The following is a 19,622-nucleotide window of genomic DNA, read 5'->3' as shown; positions in this document are numbered from 1 at the left end:
GATAACAAGGTAATTGGTCTATAATTTCCAATTTCTAATTTATCTCTTTTCTTATGCAGCAAACTATAATTGCATTTTTCCACTCCTTAGGTACCACACCTTTTCTAATGCATTTGAGGGGAACAGGCATTCCGTGTGTTATCAGACACTCGGTCTAAAACACTGATGGATCCAATATCTTTCTATTTCAGAGGATTTAGGAGAAGTCCAGTTGGCCTGCCGTCCTAAAATTCACTCATGCACACCTTCTGGATGGTATGCCCTGTTACGTTATTTAGGTGGCAGATAACGTGTAGAGTGGTCCTCTTCAAGATGCCTGGTCAGCGTGAATAGGAAAAGACCAAACCCTCCACCACATGGTAGCACGACAAAACAAATGGCCCTCAGTCCCCAGCAGCTTTCACTCCCCCTCTTATGGCAGCGAGAGGATCAGAGGGGAAGCAGAGAGTGTGCTAAGAATCTCTGGGTACGACCAGGCTGCCATGCATGGAAACCGAACTTGGCTTGTTACAACGTATGATCGCTCATCAGTGAAGACAGGATATTCAAGCTGGAAAAGGAATTAGAAAATGTGAATTGGAATATCATTGGCTTGGCTGAAACAAGAAGAAGAATAAATGAATCACTTATAAGTTTATCATTTTATCATATGGAAATTAGCCGTACACCAATGTACAACTAATTTCCACATGATAAAATGATAAGGTAATGAACAGTTAAAAAATGAAGGTGGAGTTGGCTTTCTGGTCCATAAAGATATAAAAAACAACATTTTGGAATTCAAAAGTATATCACCAAAGGTGTCAAGGCTACTACTCAGGATTTCTAAGAGGTACAAGCTAAAGGTTATAACGATTTATGCAACAACATCAAGCCATGATGATGACGAGGTTGAAGAAATGTACACCGAAATTGAGAGTCTTCTAGATGAGCAAAAAACCCATTACACTATCATTATGGGGGACTTTAATGCTAATGTTGGAAAGAGACAAAACAGTGCAGAAAGGGGAACTATAGGAAATTTTGGAATTGGTGAAAGAAATGAAAGAGGCGAAAGACTTGTGGAATTTGCAGAATCTCAAGGATTGTCAGTAATGAACACTTTTTATCAAGAAAAGAGTGAACAGAAAGTGGACATGGAAGAGCACAAATGGATTAACAACTAATGAAATCGACTTCATCCTCACTAATAAAAGATGTATCGTGAGTGACGTTTCCGTCCTGAACAAGGTAAATGTTGTGATCACAGAATGGTGAGATGCACACTTGATATAGATGTAATAAAAGAAAAGAAAAAACTGACTTCAGTAAATAATATGAAGGGCTTTGAGATAACAGAAGATGAGAAAAAGCAGTATGTACTGGAACTTAAGAACAAGTTTGAGCTTTTGCAGACTGCTCAGTACAAGATGTTGACGAGGAATATTACAACTTTCTGAAAGTTATAAAGCCCAAGAAACCTATAGGTAAAAAGAAATCCAAAGAAGAAAAAATTAGTCAAGAAACACTTGTCACGATGAACCGAAGATGACAAATGAAGAGCAAGATAGAAAAGGCCTGAATTTTGGCTTAACACCATGGACCTTACACCACAATAATGCTTCTACTCACAAAGAACTTACTGTCAGACAATTTCTATCCACAAAAAATCAGTCTTGAAGCTGTTTCATTTACCCTTTTCTTTAAATTTGATTCCTTGAGATTTTTGGCTTTTTCAAAAATGTGAACATTGCTTTCAAGCGTTGTAAAATGAAGACATTGATGATGTTTAGGAAGAAGTGACACCAGCCCTAAGACCTAATGTAGACGAGTGGTCATAAGTGAGAGTGAAGTAGCACGTGCTGTTTGAGTGGGCCGGGGTTCAAGCCTGTGACTGCTAAATACGATTAACATTTGTATTGATGATTTATTGTAAACTCTACTGACCTGGTTGTCATGCTGAAATATAAACAAGAACTTTTTTTTTAATATTGTTTAATGAAAACATTGATGATTTTCAGGAAGAAGTGATACCAGTCCTAAATGGTATCTTCGTAGGAAGAGTTCTTGCAATGGTGACATTGATGGGCTAACTGTATTGCTGCTCAGAATGGCTACTTCAAAAATTGACAAGAGCTATTATTGTGTGTACATACCCGGTTTTTAGAGAGCCATTCCAAAAACATTAATGGCATATCTGGTATATTATACAGATATGTGCAGGACAGTAAAGGTTTGTTTTGTAAAATTAATTTTGCTTCTCATGAGCAGTTGTCAGTTGTTTTCTGAATAACCAAGGTCAAATTGTTGTGAAAGTAGAGTGATGAATGTAATTTCCAGTGAAATAGTTTTTGGCAGTAAAGGGAAAAAGAGATTCTTTGATTTAAATATTTAATATAGACTAGATTTTTAAGTCAACTCATTCATTTAAGTCAAAAGTTCAATAGGTGAAGCCCTGTATTATCTGCTATTAAATGTTTGCACATTATTCTTTTTTATACATTGTGTTATATTTAATAAAAGTCAGATGACCTAGCATGTTCTTCGTGCTTTTAATTTTTATGATGATGAAAATATTCACTATTGCTTAATGACATAATGTTTTTCTAGAGTAAATGAACTTCAGAAAGATCTGGAGAAAGCCTTATTACAGTTAGAAGAACTTCAGAAAGACAGAGTTCGTCAAGCAGAAATGGTAGAATCGATAGTTAGACAGAGAGATATGTATAGAGTTTTGTTGTCTCATCAGGGTTTTTCTTCAGTAAGTGTCTTGAATTACCTTTTAGTCTCTGAATGTGTAATAAATCACTTATGTTTAATGACTTATAATATGGATAATCAAAGTGTGAGTGGGTAAGTTTGAGAGAGACAGTATAAATTGTTGAAGGGGAAAAAATAGATTGTAGACAGGGGTTAAGATCTACGAAACCAAGGGTTTCAGAGGATTTGAGAGAAAGGGTGGAAAGAAGGAAATGGAAAAATACTAATATCAAAGATGGCAAGGGGGTGAGTAACAGATGAAGCAAGAGAGGAATGATGGGATGGGTTTTGTAGGGAATTAGATGTAATTAGATAGGTTACAAAAATATGATTTAATATAATGTCATGGAATTAGAAAGGTTAGGAAAATAAGATTTAATTTATGAGAGAGAGGAATGATACAGGCATGGAGAAAAAAGAGAACAGGTCAGAATGTTATAGAGAGAATGAATGTGAAAGTACCTAAGAAAACGAGGAAGAAATGGGCAATACTACATAAGGGAGCTATATGTGTCAAGCGAGTGATTTTGGATCTTAGAAATGATTTTGATAATTTAGAAATAATGGATTGAGACGGATTGAGATCAGTCATAATGGAGCTGTTGTTATTTGGTTTTTTTTAGGAGCATTAGCAACTAAGGCCATATTGCTCTGTCATAATGGAGCAAGCAAAAATCAGTTTTAACTGAAATGAAGAGAAATAAAGCAGTAGTATCAATGAGGAGTTTATAAGGTTATTAAAGGAAGTGGGCTTAAGGGCATTAACAGAATTATATAGCTTAATGTATGAGTGAGAGGAATGGCCTGAAAATTTTATGATCACAGTAATGATGCCACTAGAAAAGCTGTGCAGTGAAATATAAAGATTTTAGAACCGTAAGTTTGGTACGGCATGTGGCAAAGATAATGCCAAGAATATTAAATTGAAGGATGGAGTAAAATATGGGAGAAGGACAGTTTGGTTTGAGGAGGGGTTGCAAAACAAGGGATGCAACAGGTGTGATGATAGTATTGACCAAAAGACATCTGGAAGTGAAAAAAGATGTTTTATGAGATTTTGAGAAGGCCTTCCGATTGGGTGGATCAGGTTAAATTATTTAATATATTGGAAAAGATAGATGTGGACTGGAAGGACAGAAAAATGTTCAGTGGTTTATGTTAATACTTAGGATAGGAGAAAGCAGTCGTAAAAGTGACAAATCACTTTCTGTCACTTCCTACCAAAGTGATAATTTTAGTGTCACTTTGATAGGAAGAGGTGGAATACAGGTATATTATCTGTCCCCAACTTTATTTAATATGTCTAGAAGAAATGGTTATAGTGGCATTTGATAAAGGAAGTATGGATGACAAAGAAAAGTTAGGGTGAAGATGGGGAGAAGGTTATTCAAGTGTTAGATTTGCAGATGTGTGATATGACAGATTCTAGGGAAGGATAACAGAAATTGGTTAATAGACTAAAGGAATGTTATGGTAGGGTTGCAATGAAAATAAATATTAGGGTGACAAAAGTTTTGTGAGTGGGAAGAGACAGGCATAAGTTAAGTATTGAAATAGGAGAGAAAATAGAACAAGTGAGTGAGTATAGGTTTTGCGAAATCTAATGGTGGAAGAAGCAAAGAGCTTCAGGGAAATAAGAACAAGAATAGTAATGGATAAAAAGCTTTTGATAAGCCAAGAAGAATGTTATGTGGGAGATTAGCAATTGATTTAAGGAAAAGATTGGTGTGAAATATGGTACTTTATGGAGAAGAAATATGGACATTGAGAATAGAAGATAGTAGAAGACTGGTAAGTTTTGAGATGTTGGTATGGAGAAGGATGGTAACAATAAGATGGGTTGATAAAGTGAGAGGCTTGGATTGGATTGGAGAGGAGAAATTGGATTGGACACTTGTTGTGAGTGAGGTAAGGGATTGTGGAAGAATATGATGGAGAGAAAGTTGAAGGGAAGAGACCCAAAGGGAGACTGAGGAAAACTATGGTAGATGAAGTGAGAGGGATGGTGGATGTGGAGAGGTGACGAGGATAGGGAGATATGTAGTTGAGTGTATGTGTGGAACTGCCCTTGGCAAATACCAATAGTAATAGTTGCTACCAGAATGTTGACATATTATTGAAGTGACATATGATTTTTTGTTAGTGACATCAATGCGAAACCAATGTATAAAGTTCAGAATCTGGTTATTACTAACAGAATCTGACAATTATATGCATTACAGACTTTTTCCCTCTGCTAGTTTAGTCAAGGTTTGGTCTTTTGATGGTTTTGTGACAGTGTAACAGTGAGATCAGAATCACTGTAGAGGCAGAGGTGAAAACATCTGCAAGTATTTAGATCAAGATAACCTGCTGTTCAAACATTATATTAATTGTCTCCTTGTTAGTTGTTGGCACATCAGCTTCTATGGCCATAATGTGCACCTCCCAAAGTTTTTGCATTTTTTACTGTTATCCAAGCCCGAGGCGGGAATCGAACCCACGACCTTTGGGTGGCCAGGCAGGCACTTTACCTACCTGGCTAGCCCGGTCGGCATATTAATTATTTCATTTGTTATGTGCATATTTTCTTTATTAGCTGTCATATGGTCAAGCAGAAATTATTAAACTCTAGGGACTCACATCTGGTGAGTATGGACTTGGCACACCCAGGGTCCTGAGCGCTCTCTCTCTCTAATTCAGAAAATGTTTTATTTTTTTTTTGGCTGGTGCAGCATAAGCCTCACACTTCCTTGCACCATATGGCTAATAATAATATGCCTTCAATGTTCCATGACTTGATAAACTGTACTTTCAATCCAAAAATGCTTCTAGACTATTGTTTTTGTTTGTATTTCCATATGGAACATAATTACTAAATTATTGTTTAATATAATTTTAAAGGAAAATATCAAATTATATTCTGTTCTTTTAGCACATTTTGAAAAGTCCAGGAGCAACCAGCTCATTTCTTGCAAGTTCTATAACTTCACCAGAAGAAGCTCGATTATTGGAGACAAAAGCAGCCCTTAAACAATTGCAACAAGAATTTGATAATTACAGAAAAGAAAAATCTGAAAATATCAAGTAAATTTATTTTAGATAAACTGTTTCATATGGTGTCTAGTTCTGTTTTTAAAAATAATTTCCTGCTTTATTTTCTCAGCAAAATTGATTTTTTATTCCAGTTCTACCATCTTTATCTTCTAAGATAAACTTGATGTAGTGCAATTATTGTGGATAATAACATTATGCTTCACATAGCCAAAATTTTTAATTGAATATTTTTCAGAAATCAGAATATTCAATATTTTGATTTCTCATCTACATTTTTTGAACAATAAGATGCATTCACATTTTATAAGACAAATTTTGAGGAAAAGTATTTTATTACTTATTTGAAACAAATTTGAGTGTCACTGAAATAAAATATAAGTGTAAAATGGATCTTTTACTCATTCTCTCTCTCTCTCTCTCTCTCTCTCTCTCTCTCTCTCTCTCTGCAACTAAGCCCATCATTGTGTGCATACAACATTTTACAGGGGAAAAAAAAGTGCATCTTATAGTCCAGAAAGTATATTACTTTATGGTTATTTTTAAATCCATTTGAATGTTAGAGAAGACTACAAAATTATATTTTGAAGTTATTTCCAAGCAAATAATGTCAAATGATAATGTTTTGTGGTATATTCAGAATGTGAACATCATGTGTTTTGAATGAGTGTTGGTAATCACATTTAGTTTATTACTGTAAAACAAAATATTTGGGAATAATAATCTTCTACATATAATTCTAAAATTACACATACAAGCTTTCAGCAGTTAATGTTGTCTTTCTCATTCATAATTATCTTAACTATGCCCATAAGATACACTGTTAAACCATTTGTTCTCACGTTGTGTGTGAATGACTCGTGTTACACTTCATCATCATAAACCAACTGCTCATCAAATTCAAATAACAAATCCCCCCCCCCACTCAAATTTGTCCAAGATAGCATGCAGGGAATATTTTGAAGTGGTGAGGGAAGTGGAGAAAGATAAATGGAGAACTGGACAAGAAGGAGAAACAAAATGAATCAATTCAGATAGGCAGAGAAAAAAATTAAGAGTGTAAGTACTTAGGACAAATGATAGTGAAAAAGGAATAGAGAAAGATATAAGATATCTTTCTCTATTCCTCCAGGATAGAGCAGGGTGGATGAGGTAGACAACAGTGACAGGGGTCACTGTTCTCTACCTCATGTTCTCTACTTTATGATAAGAAAATGTTAGTGAGCTTGAAAGTAAAAGTCTATAAAACGACGGTGTGACCAAAAGTGATGTATGGGATTGAGGGCTGGCCAATGTTAAAGTACCACGCACAGAAAATGTATACAAGTAGTTCCCGACTTTGAGTTAATTCCTAGCGCGCGCGCGCTCATAAAGCAGGAATTTATCACTAATGCTTCAAGAGGCATTTTTTTCCAAGATAATCTTCTCTTTTCTTTATAAATTTCATGATAGCATGCATATGCATTTTTTAATGGAAAGCACAAGTTTTTTTTTTTTTTTTAATGGAATGCACAGGTTGCAACTAACATGGTAGGTGCTTCCGAAGCCAGGTGGGAAGGAGCAGCAGTGCGTAGCACACGCTTCTTTATTAGACCGGGGTTCGAGCCCGTCACCACCAAATACGGGGGATGCGGAAAGGTCAGGGAATGACCACTGCATATCCCGGAGCAATATGGCCTTAGTTGCTAATGCTCCTGAAAACCAAATAACAACAAGCAACTAACACGATTTGCGCGGAGTAACAAGTTTACGAAGCTTAAAAAAAAGGAATGAAGAGAAGATTCTGAAAATTTATGTTTTTTATATGATTGAAGATTTCAATAAAGGAACACATTTCACCATAATAATGTAAAAAACCACACAATACCAGCTATCGGTATTTTCGCAAATGCAAGAAGATCGAGTTTACTGCTCATTTATAATTAGATGTACTAACAGAGGCCCAATAAACCGCCAGAAAGTGCAAATTGTTTTTATTATGGTCGTGACCTCCAGAAATGCGTTTTAGAAAAATATCGCAAAACTGTTCAAAATTGGTTCTTATATCAGGACATATGATAACAATGAAAGTGTAGTGCATTTTAATGATTTGAATTGGTAATACAGTTTACACTATAAAAACAACCTTTTAGAGAGTTATATAGTGAAAATTTCAACTTCCCAGGTCGTGGACCGAATTACCAAAATACAGTGTGTTATTGAGTTCACATTATGATGGTGTCTCTGGAACAAATTAATACCGTAAAGCAGGGTACACTGTATTGTGTAGTTACTGGTGTGGTATTTATGAATGTTTAACATTCATTCTTTTTCAATTAATGGGGGGGGGGACATTGTTGAGGCCACGTTATGTCAAGGATCTGGGTATATTCTTACCATGTGTACACCCTATCCAAAAATTTCTTTACTTCATACAGCAAGTCCCCCCCACCCACTTTTTCTTACGATTGAATGCACCATGAATTGTCAAACTAATAGAGTAAGCTTATCTGTGAAAAGAGCTAAACCTCCTAATCAATTCCTAGTTCATTTCACAAATATATGTGGTCTCAATTCTAATCTCAACTATGTCCATTTTCACTTGCAGTCTGCCAAACCCCATGTACTTTTTTTGACAGAATCTCAGTTATCAGTTGATTCAACTGCTGCTCATCTCAGTTGCCCAAATTATTTGCTGTATGATTCCTTTCTCTCAAAGGTGGTACTTCTACATATGTCCGTCCCAATATTAGCCTTTATCTCATGACTATTCCCAACCTTGTGTTGTTTGGCATTACAATAATGCAAAAAATCTTCTTGCGAGATTTCTTTTCTTCTTGGTCAGATTACTGTTTCAAAACTTCTGATGTCAACGTTTGCTCAGATCATGTCAGTGAAATTATTCTTGTAGGAATGGGATCCTTTATCCCACACTCCACTTTAAAATCTCATCCTTGATCTAAACCTTGGTTTTCCAATAAATGTGCTAAGGCTGTTCAAGAGAAGAATGTTTTATGTTGTAATTGGCTTGTTTCCAATTCTTCAGTTTCATTTTCTGCCTACACCAAAGCTCACAACAATTGTAAAGCAGTTATTAATCAGTCCAAACTTGATTTTGAACAGGCTAAGAGTAGAAAACTTGCTTCATGGCCTAATGTTAGCCAAGCATTCTGGCTAAGAGTAGAAAACTTGCTTCTTGGCCTAATGGTAGCCAAGCATTCTGGTCTCTTGTCAAAGCTATTGGCTGCAACTTTTGCCCATCTCTGCTCCCACCTCTGTCAAAACCAGATGGTTTTGTTGTCACTTTGGCCAAGGATAAAGCTGATCTGCTAGCATCCCATTTTTCTTCCAACACATGTATTAATGATCTTGGTGAAACAACTCCCACCACCATTCTCAACGCATTCAATTCAATGTCTCCTGTGGTCTTCTGTCAAAAGGATGTCAGAAGGATTTTGACGAATCTTGATGCTAAGAAAGTTCCAGTTCCCGATGGTATTTTTCCTCTTGTTCTCAAAACTTGTGCTCCTGAACTTACTCCTGTTCTTTGCCGCCTTTTTTTTTTTCACTTTCTTATTCCAAAGGTATTTCCTTCTGCTTGGAAATTTGCTCACATCCAGCCAGTTCCTAAAAAGGGTGACAAATACCTCCCATCCAATTATCATCCCATTGCAATTACTTCTACTCTTTCTAAAGTAATGGAGAAATCAATTAACTGCCAACTCTTAAACTACCTAGAAACCTTCCGTCTGATCAACGATTGCCAGTATGGATTCCATCAGTGTCGATCCACTGGTGATATTCTGGCTTATGTTACCCATTTTTGAACAAATTCAGTGGGACAGTTGATTATGCTCATATGCTTATCTTTGGTAACACTCTGATTTCTAGGCAAAATGATATATCTCTTTTAGGGATTACTCTGACTTCTAATCTCTCTTGGCAAAAGCACATTACAAATATTGCTTCCTCTGCATTTAAAAAAAACATGGTTTTCTCTTTCGCTCTCGGCACTACTTTTCTTCCAAACAGCTGTTCACTGTGCACAAATCGCAAATCTGCCCTGTCATGGAATGTTGTTCCCACATCTGGGGTGGTGCCCTCAAAACCTCATCTAGATTCCATTCAGAAGAGGGCAGTTAGGTTAATTAATGATTCATCTCTAACAGAGTCACTCCACTCGCTTTCTCATAGACGTACTGTTTCTGCTGCATGCCTCTTCTACAGATACTTCCATGGGCACTGTTCTTCTGAATTGGCTTCTATAATTCCCGCTCTCTCTTTCAAAACAGTCCGAACACGTGCCGCCACCAGCCAACATCCATTTACTGTGCAACTTCAAACTCACAGAACCAACTTTTCATCTTCGTCATTTATTCATTCAACTGCCATTTTCTGGAACAACTTCATACATATTTCCTGAAAATTACAGTGTACAGAAGTTTAAGTCTAATGTCAACAAATATATTCTTTCGTCTTCTCAACCTAAGTACTGTAGGTTCTAATACCTCTTGAGTTTGGGGTTTTCATAAAAAAAAAAAATAATAAATAAATAAAGAAAGTTAATGTTGTGACTTTGAGAAAGCCACTGCAGCTTTTATACAGTCACTACAGGCTGTGCAGTGTAATAGAATGAATTCATGCTGAAACAGAAAGGGACCCCTCCCCATGTTGCTACAACAGGGGCAGGAAGAGCAGAATTTTCCCGAATGTTAGTATATCTGTCTATTTGTTGGAAGATGATCAACAGTTCAAGACAAAACCATGAAAAATGCCAGATGGTGACAGCATCTCTTACAAACTTCACGATTGGGGTGGCACACACTGGTAAGTAACATTCTCTGGGCATTTTTCAGATCCAAACATGGGCATTAATTTGTGAAATGTGACCACGGTTTTTCACCCCATAAACAACTTCCAACATCCAGAGACCTAATCACAATGGGTTATGTACTGGGCAAGTTGATACTGTGCATTGTATGCTGTGGTTTTTCCTTAAAATTCGGTGTTGTGCATCTCCTTTCATATTGCCTATCTATATCCATTCCTGTGGTCCCACTGAACAACTTGTGGGTGACAGTATTTGACGAGTTCTGATATGCTCTATATACTACTCTTTTGAGCATCCTACAGTTTTGTCAATTTCTACAGTTTCTCAGTTGTGTCTCACCTGTGGTAGCCGCTAGTTTTTTTTTAGGAAGCATTAGCAACTAAGGCCATATTGCTCCGGATATGCGGTGGTCATTCCTTGACCTTTCCGCATACTCCGTATTTGGTGGTGACGGGCTCGAACCCCGGTCTAATCAAGAAGCATGTGCTACGCACTGCTGCTCCTTCCCACCTGGCTACGGAGGTGCCCTGTGGTAGCATCACCAACATTTCCATTGGGTGATTATATCAAACACCATTGATGTAGGATGCTTCAGTTTTTTTGCAATGGTCTGAACTGGTTGTTTACTAATATGCTGTTATGGATGACTTCCTCTTGGAAGTCACAAAGATCATTGCCCATCTGCCACTTTTAATCGATATTCTGACTACTAGCATGAATCCAGTTGCTTTTCTACTTATTCCCAATATATGAACAGTGGAAATAATTCATTTTTCCGAAGTCCCAGATATTTTTGACAGTATGTTGTATATCAGTAGAATATTGTTGTTTTGGAGATATTTTATATGGTAATGTTATAAAGTGAATATGCAAGATAAATCAGATCAGTTGATGTTATTTATGTTATTTCAGGATTTTAAATGAACAGTTAGACAAACTAAGAGAAGAAGGTTCTGATTTGAGAATTCGCAATACAAAGTTGTCATCTCAGGTTAGACAGTCTTATCTTCTTATTAAATTAGATTACATTAGACGTTATTTTCAGATTATAAATGTCACCTAAAAAATTAAAAATTCAGATTACGCACACACCAAAACTAATATAAGTTAATATTAAGTTAAAGGAATAGACGTCAAACCAGCCACACCAGCACAGGCATGAACAGCTGAAGTGTTGAATATTATGAAATAAACTTCACTAATTTGGACTAGTTCCTTTTTTTATCTGTCTTTTATGCAGAATGTGAATTTCATGTAAATGAGAATTTAATGGTACATTTCAAAACACTTCACCTCTGTTTCTCTCTACCAGAATGGTTTCCTAACCACTTTTTAAAGAAGTTAAATTATTCAAAATGAAAAACTTAATTGCAAATTAAAACAGCAAGTACTTTTTACTGTCTGGTAATGAATCTGCACATTGTTTTTGCTTTAATTTTAGCAATACCATTTCTTACCTCCCTATCCTCAAGTCCTCATTCAACTTAGGGATCATCAGGGAGTCATACTAAGCTGTGAAAGTTTGTTTAGGGGGGGGGAACAGTTAAAGAGCACATTTGTTGCAATGGACCAACCAGTTTTTTTTGTTTTTTTTTATAATTCTGATAGGAAACAGGACAGGACAAAAGGGGAAGACAAGTTGCTAGTATTAAAGCTTATAATATATAAAAAAAGAAAGAAATACTGTGTATTTTTTAAGTGGATGGCAAAGTAGAATGAAATAAAGAAGAACACAATGGAAAAGGCTATTAAATGTCATGTTCTTATTGATTTAGTTGGAATCAAAGATTAAAGTGTCTAAATATGTTACATAACATATTTTTAGACATAATATAAGGCTAGAAGAAAAAACAGAAACAGAATTTCTAGGTAAAGAATCTGTAGTTGAAGCAGGAAGCAAAGAATAAGAAGACTAAAGTAAAGAAAACAGAATTAAATTACAAAAAAGCTGCCTTGATACTATTCTCAAATGTGCTAGTTCTGATGGTTTAGAGCAGTGGTGTCCAACCTTTTCCCGTAAGGGGCCATATTCAAAGATAGATTTGTTTTGCAGGCCGCACAGAGTGATTCGAGAAAACCTAGTGTGTTACTTTTTCCATATCTTCTTACATGTAAAAGGAAGTTTCTATTTTCATGTTACTGTTTTTTATTTTCAGGCTATATACCGGGTGGTTATAAAATAAGTTTCCCTATTTGTTAGAGATAGCACTGTGAAAATCGGTGGGCATGTCATTTAGGGTAAGGGGAAGTGATTTGTAGAAGAAAAAAAAATTAGTTCAAATTTCAGCCACCAGAGGAGAAATTGGCACTGTAAACATGAGATGGAATACTTAACTTAGGATTAGATTTTAATATCAGAACTTAGAAATCTACAGATATTGTTCTGCGTGCTTTCCTTTACTTGAGATGACATTCTGAAAACGGAGGACTGCGTGCAACAGAGTTTCGCATAGCATCTCATTGGGGATGTTGGCTACATGCTGTTTAATGCTTGCTTTCAAATCGAAAAGCGTCTATACGCCACCGTGGTAAGCTCTATCTTTCAGGTATCCCCATAGCCAGAAATCACAGGGGTTGAGATCTGTGATCGGGCTGGCCAGAACTGCAAAAAGTCTCTAGGAATGATGCGATCATTTTCGAATTTTGAACGGAGCAGTTCCTTCACTTGTTGACCAACGTGGGGAGGGGCACAATCTTGCACGAACACTACAGTCCCTAAGCATTGCCTTTCTTGCAGAATGGAAATAATGTGATCTCTTAGAAGTGTGCGGTACCATGTACTAGTTACCGTACATCTTACGGGTCCATGAGGTGTAGACTCTTCAAAGCAAAATGGTCCAATTATAAACTCTGCTGTAAATCCACACTGTACTGTAATGTATGGACTTTGTAGTAGTCTTTCATGCGCAGCAGATGGATGAGAAGTTCCATATTTGGCAGTTTTGTGCATTTACCCCATGAAAAGTGAAATGTGCCTCATCAGACCACAAGATCATTCAAGCCCATGTATTGTCAGATTCCAACGAGCCAGAAATCATAGAGCAAAGTCTATTTGTTGTTGCTGATCATAAGACTTTAGTTCTTGCACTATGTGAATCTTGTATGGGAACCAGCATAAAATTATTCAAAGCACTTTATGTACAGTAGACCAAGGAAGGTTCAAGTCTCTTGACACACCTCTGGCAGGCACTACTGACTGGTAGTGTTTTGCATTCGGACCAGTGCAATTGCCACTTCATCCATTCCAATACATGGTCGTCCCCTGCCTGGAATTACACCCAACTCCCTGGTCTCTTCAAATTTCTTTATTAGTTTTCAAAGTCCCACTGACATCAAAGGCCCTTTAAGTTTCTGATATTCACATAGTGCTGCATTAGCGTTACAATTATTCTGGTAGAACAGTTTTACTAAAAGAGCACGTGCCTTTTTTTGTAAGAGCCATAATGGTTATTGATGGTGGCATTGGTCTTTCTGCTTTTATCTAACAGAATGTCATTTGTGTAAGCAGCATGTCTTGAAGTAAATGACAACTTTTACATACATGCAGTGCCGTTTCCCACCTGGTGGCAGAAATTCGAACTAATTCTTTTTCTTCAACAAATCGCTTCCCCATACCCAAAATGACATACCCACCGATTTTCACAGCGCTAATTCTAACCGTTTTGACACTTGGGTCTCCTGAATAGGGAAACTTATAATAGGGTTATTTTTTTTTAAAAATAACCTAGTTTTACTTTTAAATGCTTACTTTAGGAAATTTAATACCTGAAAAGATCACTACTTTTCAGTATTATGGTGAATAAATAAATATAATGATACACCTAAAATTGAAAGCTTTCCAAAATTTTAAGTACATATGCAATAATATTTACTGAACAAAACTTAAAATTTAGCAAGATGATTCAGGCTGGATGTTTTTATATAATTGTTCAAATTTTGGTTGAAATTTTTTGATGCCAATTCTCAATACAGAATAAAGATGCTTACCTATTATTCTGTTTCTTAAATATTTATTTGCTCACAATCGTACTTGATCCGAACAAAGTACCCATCTACATAATATCTGTATATTTAATACAGAAGGTGTTTTCTTCACTCAGTGTGACCAAGGTGTGTGAACGGCTTAACTGATTGGACTGGAAGTGGTCTCATTTCTTCTTCATTCTTCCTAGATGTGCACAAAGTTGTTAAAATTTAAAAATTTCGAATAGTTTTATTTTACGGAATGAGCCAGTTTTGTACTGCAAATGAGAATAATTCAACATTCACTTCATAGATGGGGCTACAGGAAGATGTTAACTGTTAAACAAACAGTTGTCCAAGTTGATAAGGCATTTTTTTCTTATTAACAATTTGCACTTTTAACTATTTAAATGATTAACAATTTGCACTACCAATTGCAAAATTGCTTACCTTAAAAGAAAGAACTAATCGTTAGGATTGCATTGCACTGCTCGCTCACTGTATGTCACCACATTGCACATGCGAGCTCATGCACTCATTGCCATTCGTTACATTTAAAATGTTCAGAAATCATCATTTTATTGTTGTCAACTTTGAGTTTATTTTTTTTTTTTTTTTTGGTGAGTAATAATTTAAGGATTTTGAATTATGTCACAGTCAGGAAGACATGCCCGCTGCTACTATGATCGGTCGTGTTGAACATACCTAGCAGCGAAGAAGATACATGCCTTTTTGTGTTACTGCAAATGTATTCAGGATCTGTCTGAAATGGTGAAATCAAAGAAAATTTATAAGTTTCCTCAGATACAAGAAATGACAAAGGATGCTACATGTACTGACTTACCTGCTTACGACAAAACATGCACTACATTTATTTAGAACAGCTATAGGAAACTTTAAATTCACATACCAATGAGGGAAGAATTTAAAAGAGAAATTCAGGTATGCATTAATTTTAGGTCTGGCGAACTTCAACAAGTTGGCGAACTAAAATAAGTTGGCGAACTTCAACAAGTGGGCCGCAACATGATTGTCATGGTACATTTTTACACTTCCACATTTGGAAGTGTAAGTGAAGAACAGGGTGAGAGGTTTAAACGGGACATTAAACACATGGAGATAAAGTACCAGGGGAGTTGAAATGTCAATGTAGGGCTAATATTTGCTGGATACCGAAGAGGTACTGTACAGTATAAAAAAACATCTGCAAGAAAACAAAACAATAATAATGAAAGTTTGACCGAGTTTTTAAAGTGAAAGATGAGTTTTAAGTGTACTTTTTAATATTCTGCCCTTTTTAGTAGTATTTTATAGAAATGACAATGAATTGCCCAAAATATTTCGGGAAAATATCAGGCAGTAAAAACGACAAAACACAGTCTACATTTCTTTAGGACAGGTAGAGTAAAACTTTGCTAACAATTGTGAAATTTTTGCAATGGGTACTGCTAGTTTTCTTTTATTAGCAGAAAATCTTCAGATGGGAGAACATTGTAGAATTCGAGTAGTTTATTTTCGCAGTCCATATACTTATTTTTGAACTAGGTTTTGGCTTGAAGATCAATAATTTTAAGTTGCAAGCTGGGATTGTAGTTTTCAGCCTTAGAAGTAAATGGATTCTCAAACAAGCTTGTTATTTTCATGGGATCTTATATCAGTAAATCGACTTTCAAACTCAAAGGTAATTGTAATATCGAGAGGTAAAGATTCTTTGGAAATACTGTGTGTGTTTTTCCTTTATGGTGCAACACTCAAAGTGAACTAAATTGTCTTGCTAAATTTGGAAATTCGGAATTTAAATAACTTATTTTGAAATGATTTGATGTCACCATACAAATCAGAGACCAATTTTCCTTTCCCTTGTAGTTTTAAATTAAGTGCATTTAAATGACTAGAAATGTCTGAAAGAATTGTAGTATCAAACAACCACTCCCTATTTGATAGTTGTTTTGTCGGTTTCCCTTGTTCTGTCATAAAAATTTCAATTTCATGATGCAATTTAAAGAGATGATATAACATTTTGCCACCATTAAGCCATCTCGCTGCACTGTAAAATTACATCTTTGTATTCAGTTTTAATTTCCTAGAGAAACTGTTTAAACATAAGGCCATGTGATCTTATAAAATTTACTGTTTAAATAACCACATTCATAAGCTGTTGGAAATCCAATACTTTCCCACAGAAGCTTTTTGATGCACAATGCAGCGAATTCCAATCGGAGATTCAACTCCGATATCTATCAATTTCTTGGTTATTCTACCCATAAGCCCAATGTTTTTACCGATCATATTTTTTGCACCATCAGTTGCGACTCCTACCAGGTTTTTAATATTTAATCCTAACTTTTCAATAGATCACCAAAAATTTTCAAAGAGAATTTTCACCTGTAGTTGTTTCTTGCATGCTCTGTAGATCAGGGAAATCTTAAACTGGACAGAATTATCATTAATTATCACTACAAAATTATCATTAATTCCACATATGAAGATAAGGAGTTGGGCTTTCTCATTTATATTAGACTGTCATTAGTACTAGATTAAAAATGATGTCTTGTATCATTTTTCATTTCTCCAGACAAATTCCTTTCACAACTTTTAACAACATTTAACAAATTCACCATCACTGAACCTTTTACTTTGAAAAGCAATCAAATGTGGAACTTGATAACTGGCACTTGCAGTGGATAACTTTCTTGACTGATATGTTTTCAGAGTGTTTTGTTGTTTTTTAATTCATTTTGAAAAATTTTCTTTTCGCAACACTCCTTTATATTGATCATAAGATTTATGCTTGAAATCATAGCGTCATATTAAATTATATTCTATAAAAACTGATACAGTGTCCTTACACACCAATGTGATCTTACACACTGCTGCCTTTTCGTCATATTCAATGAAGAAGTAGTCTTCAATCCACCTTTGATGAAAAACACGACACTCCAAATCAACTTTCCTCTTTCAGAACATTTTTTAGGATGATTTTTTAATTCAGTACAAATTAGTAATAATTCAATACAATGAACAAGTTATAACAAAATAGTAGAATTTCACAACATGAAAAGATTGCTACGTACATAACGTATTTAACGTACGTATGACTGTACTGGACTATGTGTACACGTTTGATAAGGTCGAGATTGACGCTGCGTGAACACCCAGTAGTGCGACTCTAAAATGCTGTTTAGTCCACTTTCTGCAGCCCATATAAAAATTATTCATGGGCCAGATACAGCCTGTGGGCTGTATGTTGGACACCACTGGTTTAGAGCATAAAAAAAAGTTTCCAAATTTTTTTATGCTCCAAGAGAAATGATGAAGGACATGTCAGTACAATAGGACCTTTATTCAGAAAATTTCAGATTTCTTTTGAGTAAAGGTCTTATTTCATTATAACTGGCAAGAAACTATCTGTGTCTCATTAAATTAGTAATTATTAGTGTTTAACATTTTAATTAAACTGCATTATTTTAAAAATTAATTTAAACATTGTTGCATTATTTTCTGTTATATTTGATTTGAACCCTTTATAATATTTTTTGAATATGTTGCAAGTTGTAATAAATTTGCTTGTTTTTATGGACTAAAGAATGAAAATATTTACATATATTCAATAATTAATACTTTTTACTTTTTCCCTCCCTTACTCTGTTACACAACAGCCCCAGGCTTACTCTGTTACACAACAGAGTAAGCCTGGGGCTATCAGAGATTTTACTGTAGCTATTGTTTAAGCTTGAAAAGTAGATCAATAATATAGTATTGCAAGATTATTTCAATACAGTAGTTGAAATCAAATCAAAATTTGTATACTCTACCTGTATTTGATTTTAGCCTGAGTACAGAGTACTCAATGCTAAGTATTGCTTGAGTTTATGTTCAACTTATTAACAAATACCATTAGCTATAGTTCTATCTAAGTTGCTAATATCTTTTTTAAATTATGCAAATCATTAGAGTAGATGAATCTAGTATACTTCTAAAAATCCAAGACACACCAGCTGTTTAGAAGCTTATTAGCTGGCTGGTGGTTTCTGTTATGGCTGTGAATAATATATTTTGTCTAAGTGATACCAAAGTGGTATGTGGAAGTAAAAATTCCATTTAAAAAAAATAACAGCCAATTCTGGCTATTATTATTCAACATATTCAACATATTATTCAATATATAGCAAGATGCAGTTACCTATATTCAGACTTTTGTTTTTTTGCATATTGGAAGGCACTTGAAAACTTTAAAGTTTTATTTTGTAACACTTTAGATAATAAAAATTGTAATATATGTTTTTAATTATTTATTTTGCATGAATTTCATTGCATCTAATTTCTGTATCTCCTGAAATCCAGAAAGCCTTTGGTCCCAAGCTTTCTGGGTGAGTGGTGTGGTATTATATTTGATTTTATATTTGCTGTCTGTTTGTCTAGCTGTCAGGATTTTTTTTTTTTTAATATAATAGTAATCTTGTAAATTTGCATTTAAAATTTATTTCTGCCACAAAATAAACATGTTTACCTTCACTTTGATTGCAGTGTTCAATTGATTCTAAATGATATTGAATTGGTCTGATGCTTTACTGTATAGTTACTATTTAATAGTTCCCTTCTTCCTGAAAATTATCATATATTATATAGATAGATACTTTTATGTATATGCGCACACACACGCACACACGCGCACACACGCACACGCGCACACACACACACACACACACACACACACACACACACACACACACACACACACACACACACACACACACACACACACACACACACACACACACGAGTGATCACTGAATTATGATCAACTACCTAATACCGTGTTCGGCTTCCGTTTACATAGATAACTGCCACTATTTGCCTAGGCATCGACTCCACTAGATGTCTGAACACATCCATAAGGATCTGCAGCCATGCTGCCTGCAAGGCTTTCTACAATGTTGGGATAGATGACAGTTGTGTGTCCATATGCCTCAGTTCCCATTCCAAAACATCCCATAAGTGATCAGTTTGGAGGTCAGGCAAATTTCAAGGCCAATCAAGATGGGTGGTATCTTCACTGTGCTCCTCAAAACACTCA

The 19,622-nt window shown here is 35.4% G+C and overlaps 1 protein-coding gene across 2 annotated transcripts in view; it reads left to right on the top strand.

Annotated features, from left to right (window-relative positions):
• Positions 1-19,622, top strand: part of Mgtor (nuclear basket protein megator) — a 676,213-nt gene that overhangs the window by 148,691 nt on the left and 507,900 nt on the right. For both annotated transcript variants that reach the window (XM_090385135.1, XM_090385134.1), the window contains exons 14-16: positions 2,590-2,740; positions 5,654-5,805; positions 11,495-11,573. In XM_090385135.1, the coding sequence (XP_090241261.1) occupies positions 2,590-2,740; positions 5,654-5,805; positions 11,495-11,573 (382 nt within the window). The remainder of the gene's footprint in view (positions 1-2,589; positions 2,741-5,653; positions 5,806-11,494; positions 11,574-19,622) is intronic.

The sequence above is a fragment of the Mastigoproctus giganteus genome, chromosome 11, assembly GCF_048544385.1.
Source record: "Mastigoproctus giganteus isolate SK-2022 chromosome 11, ASM4854438v1, whole genome shotgun sequence".
NCBI classification, from domain to species: Eukaryota; Metazoa; Arthropoda; class Arachnida; order Uropygi; family Thelyphonidae; genus Mastigoproctus; species Mastigoproctus giganteus.
Note: the sequence above shows the minus strand (reverse complement) of the source record. Positions and strands in the feature narration are given on the sequence as shown.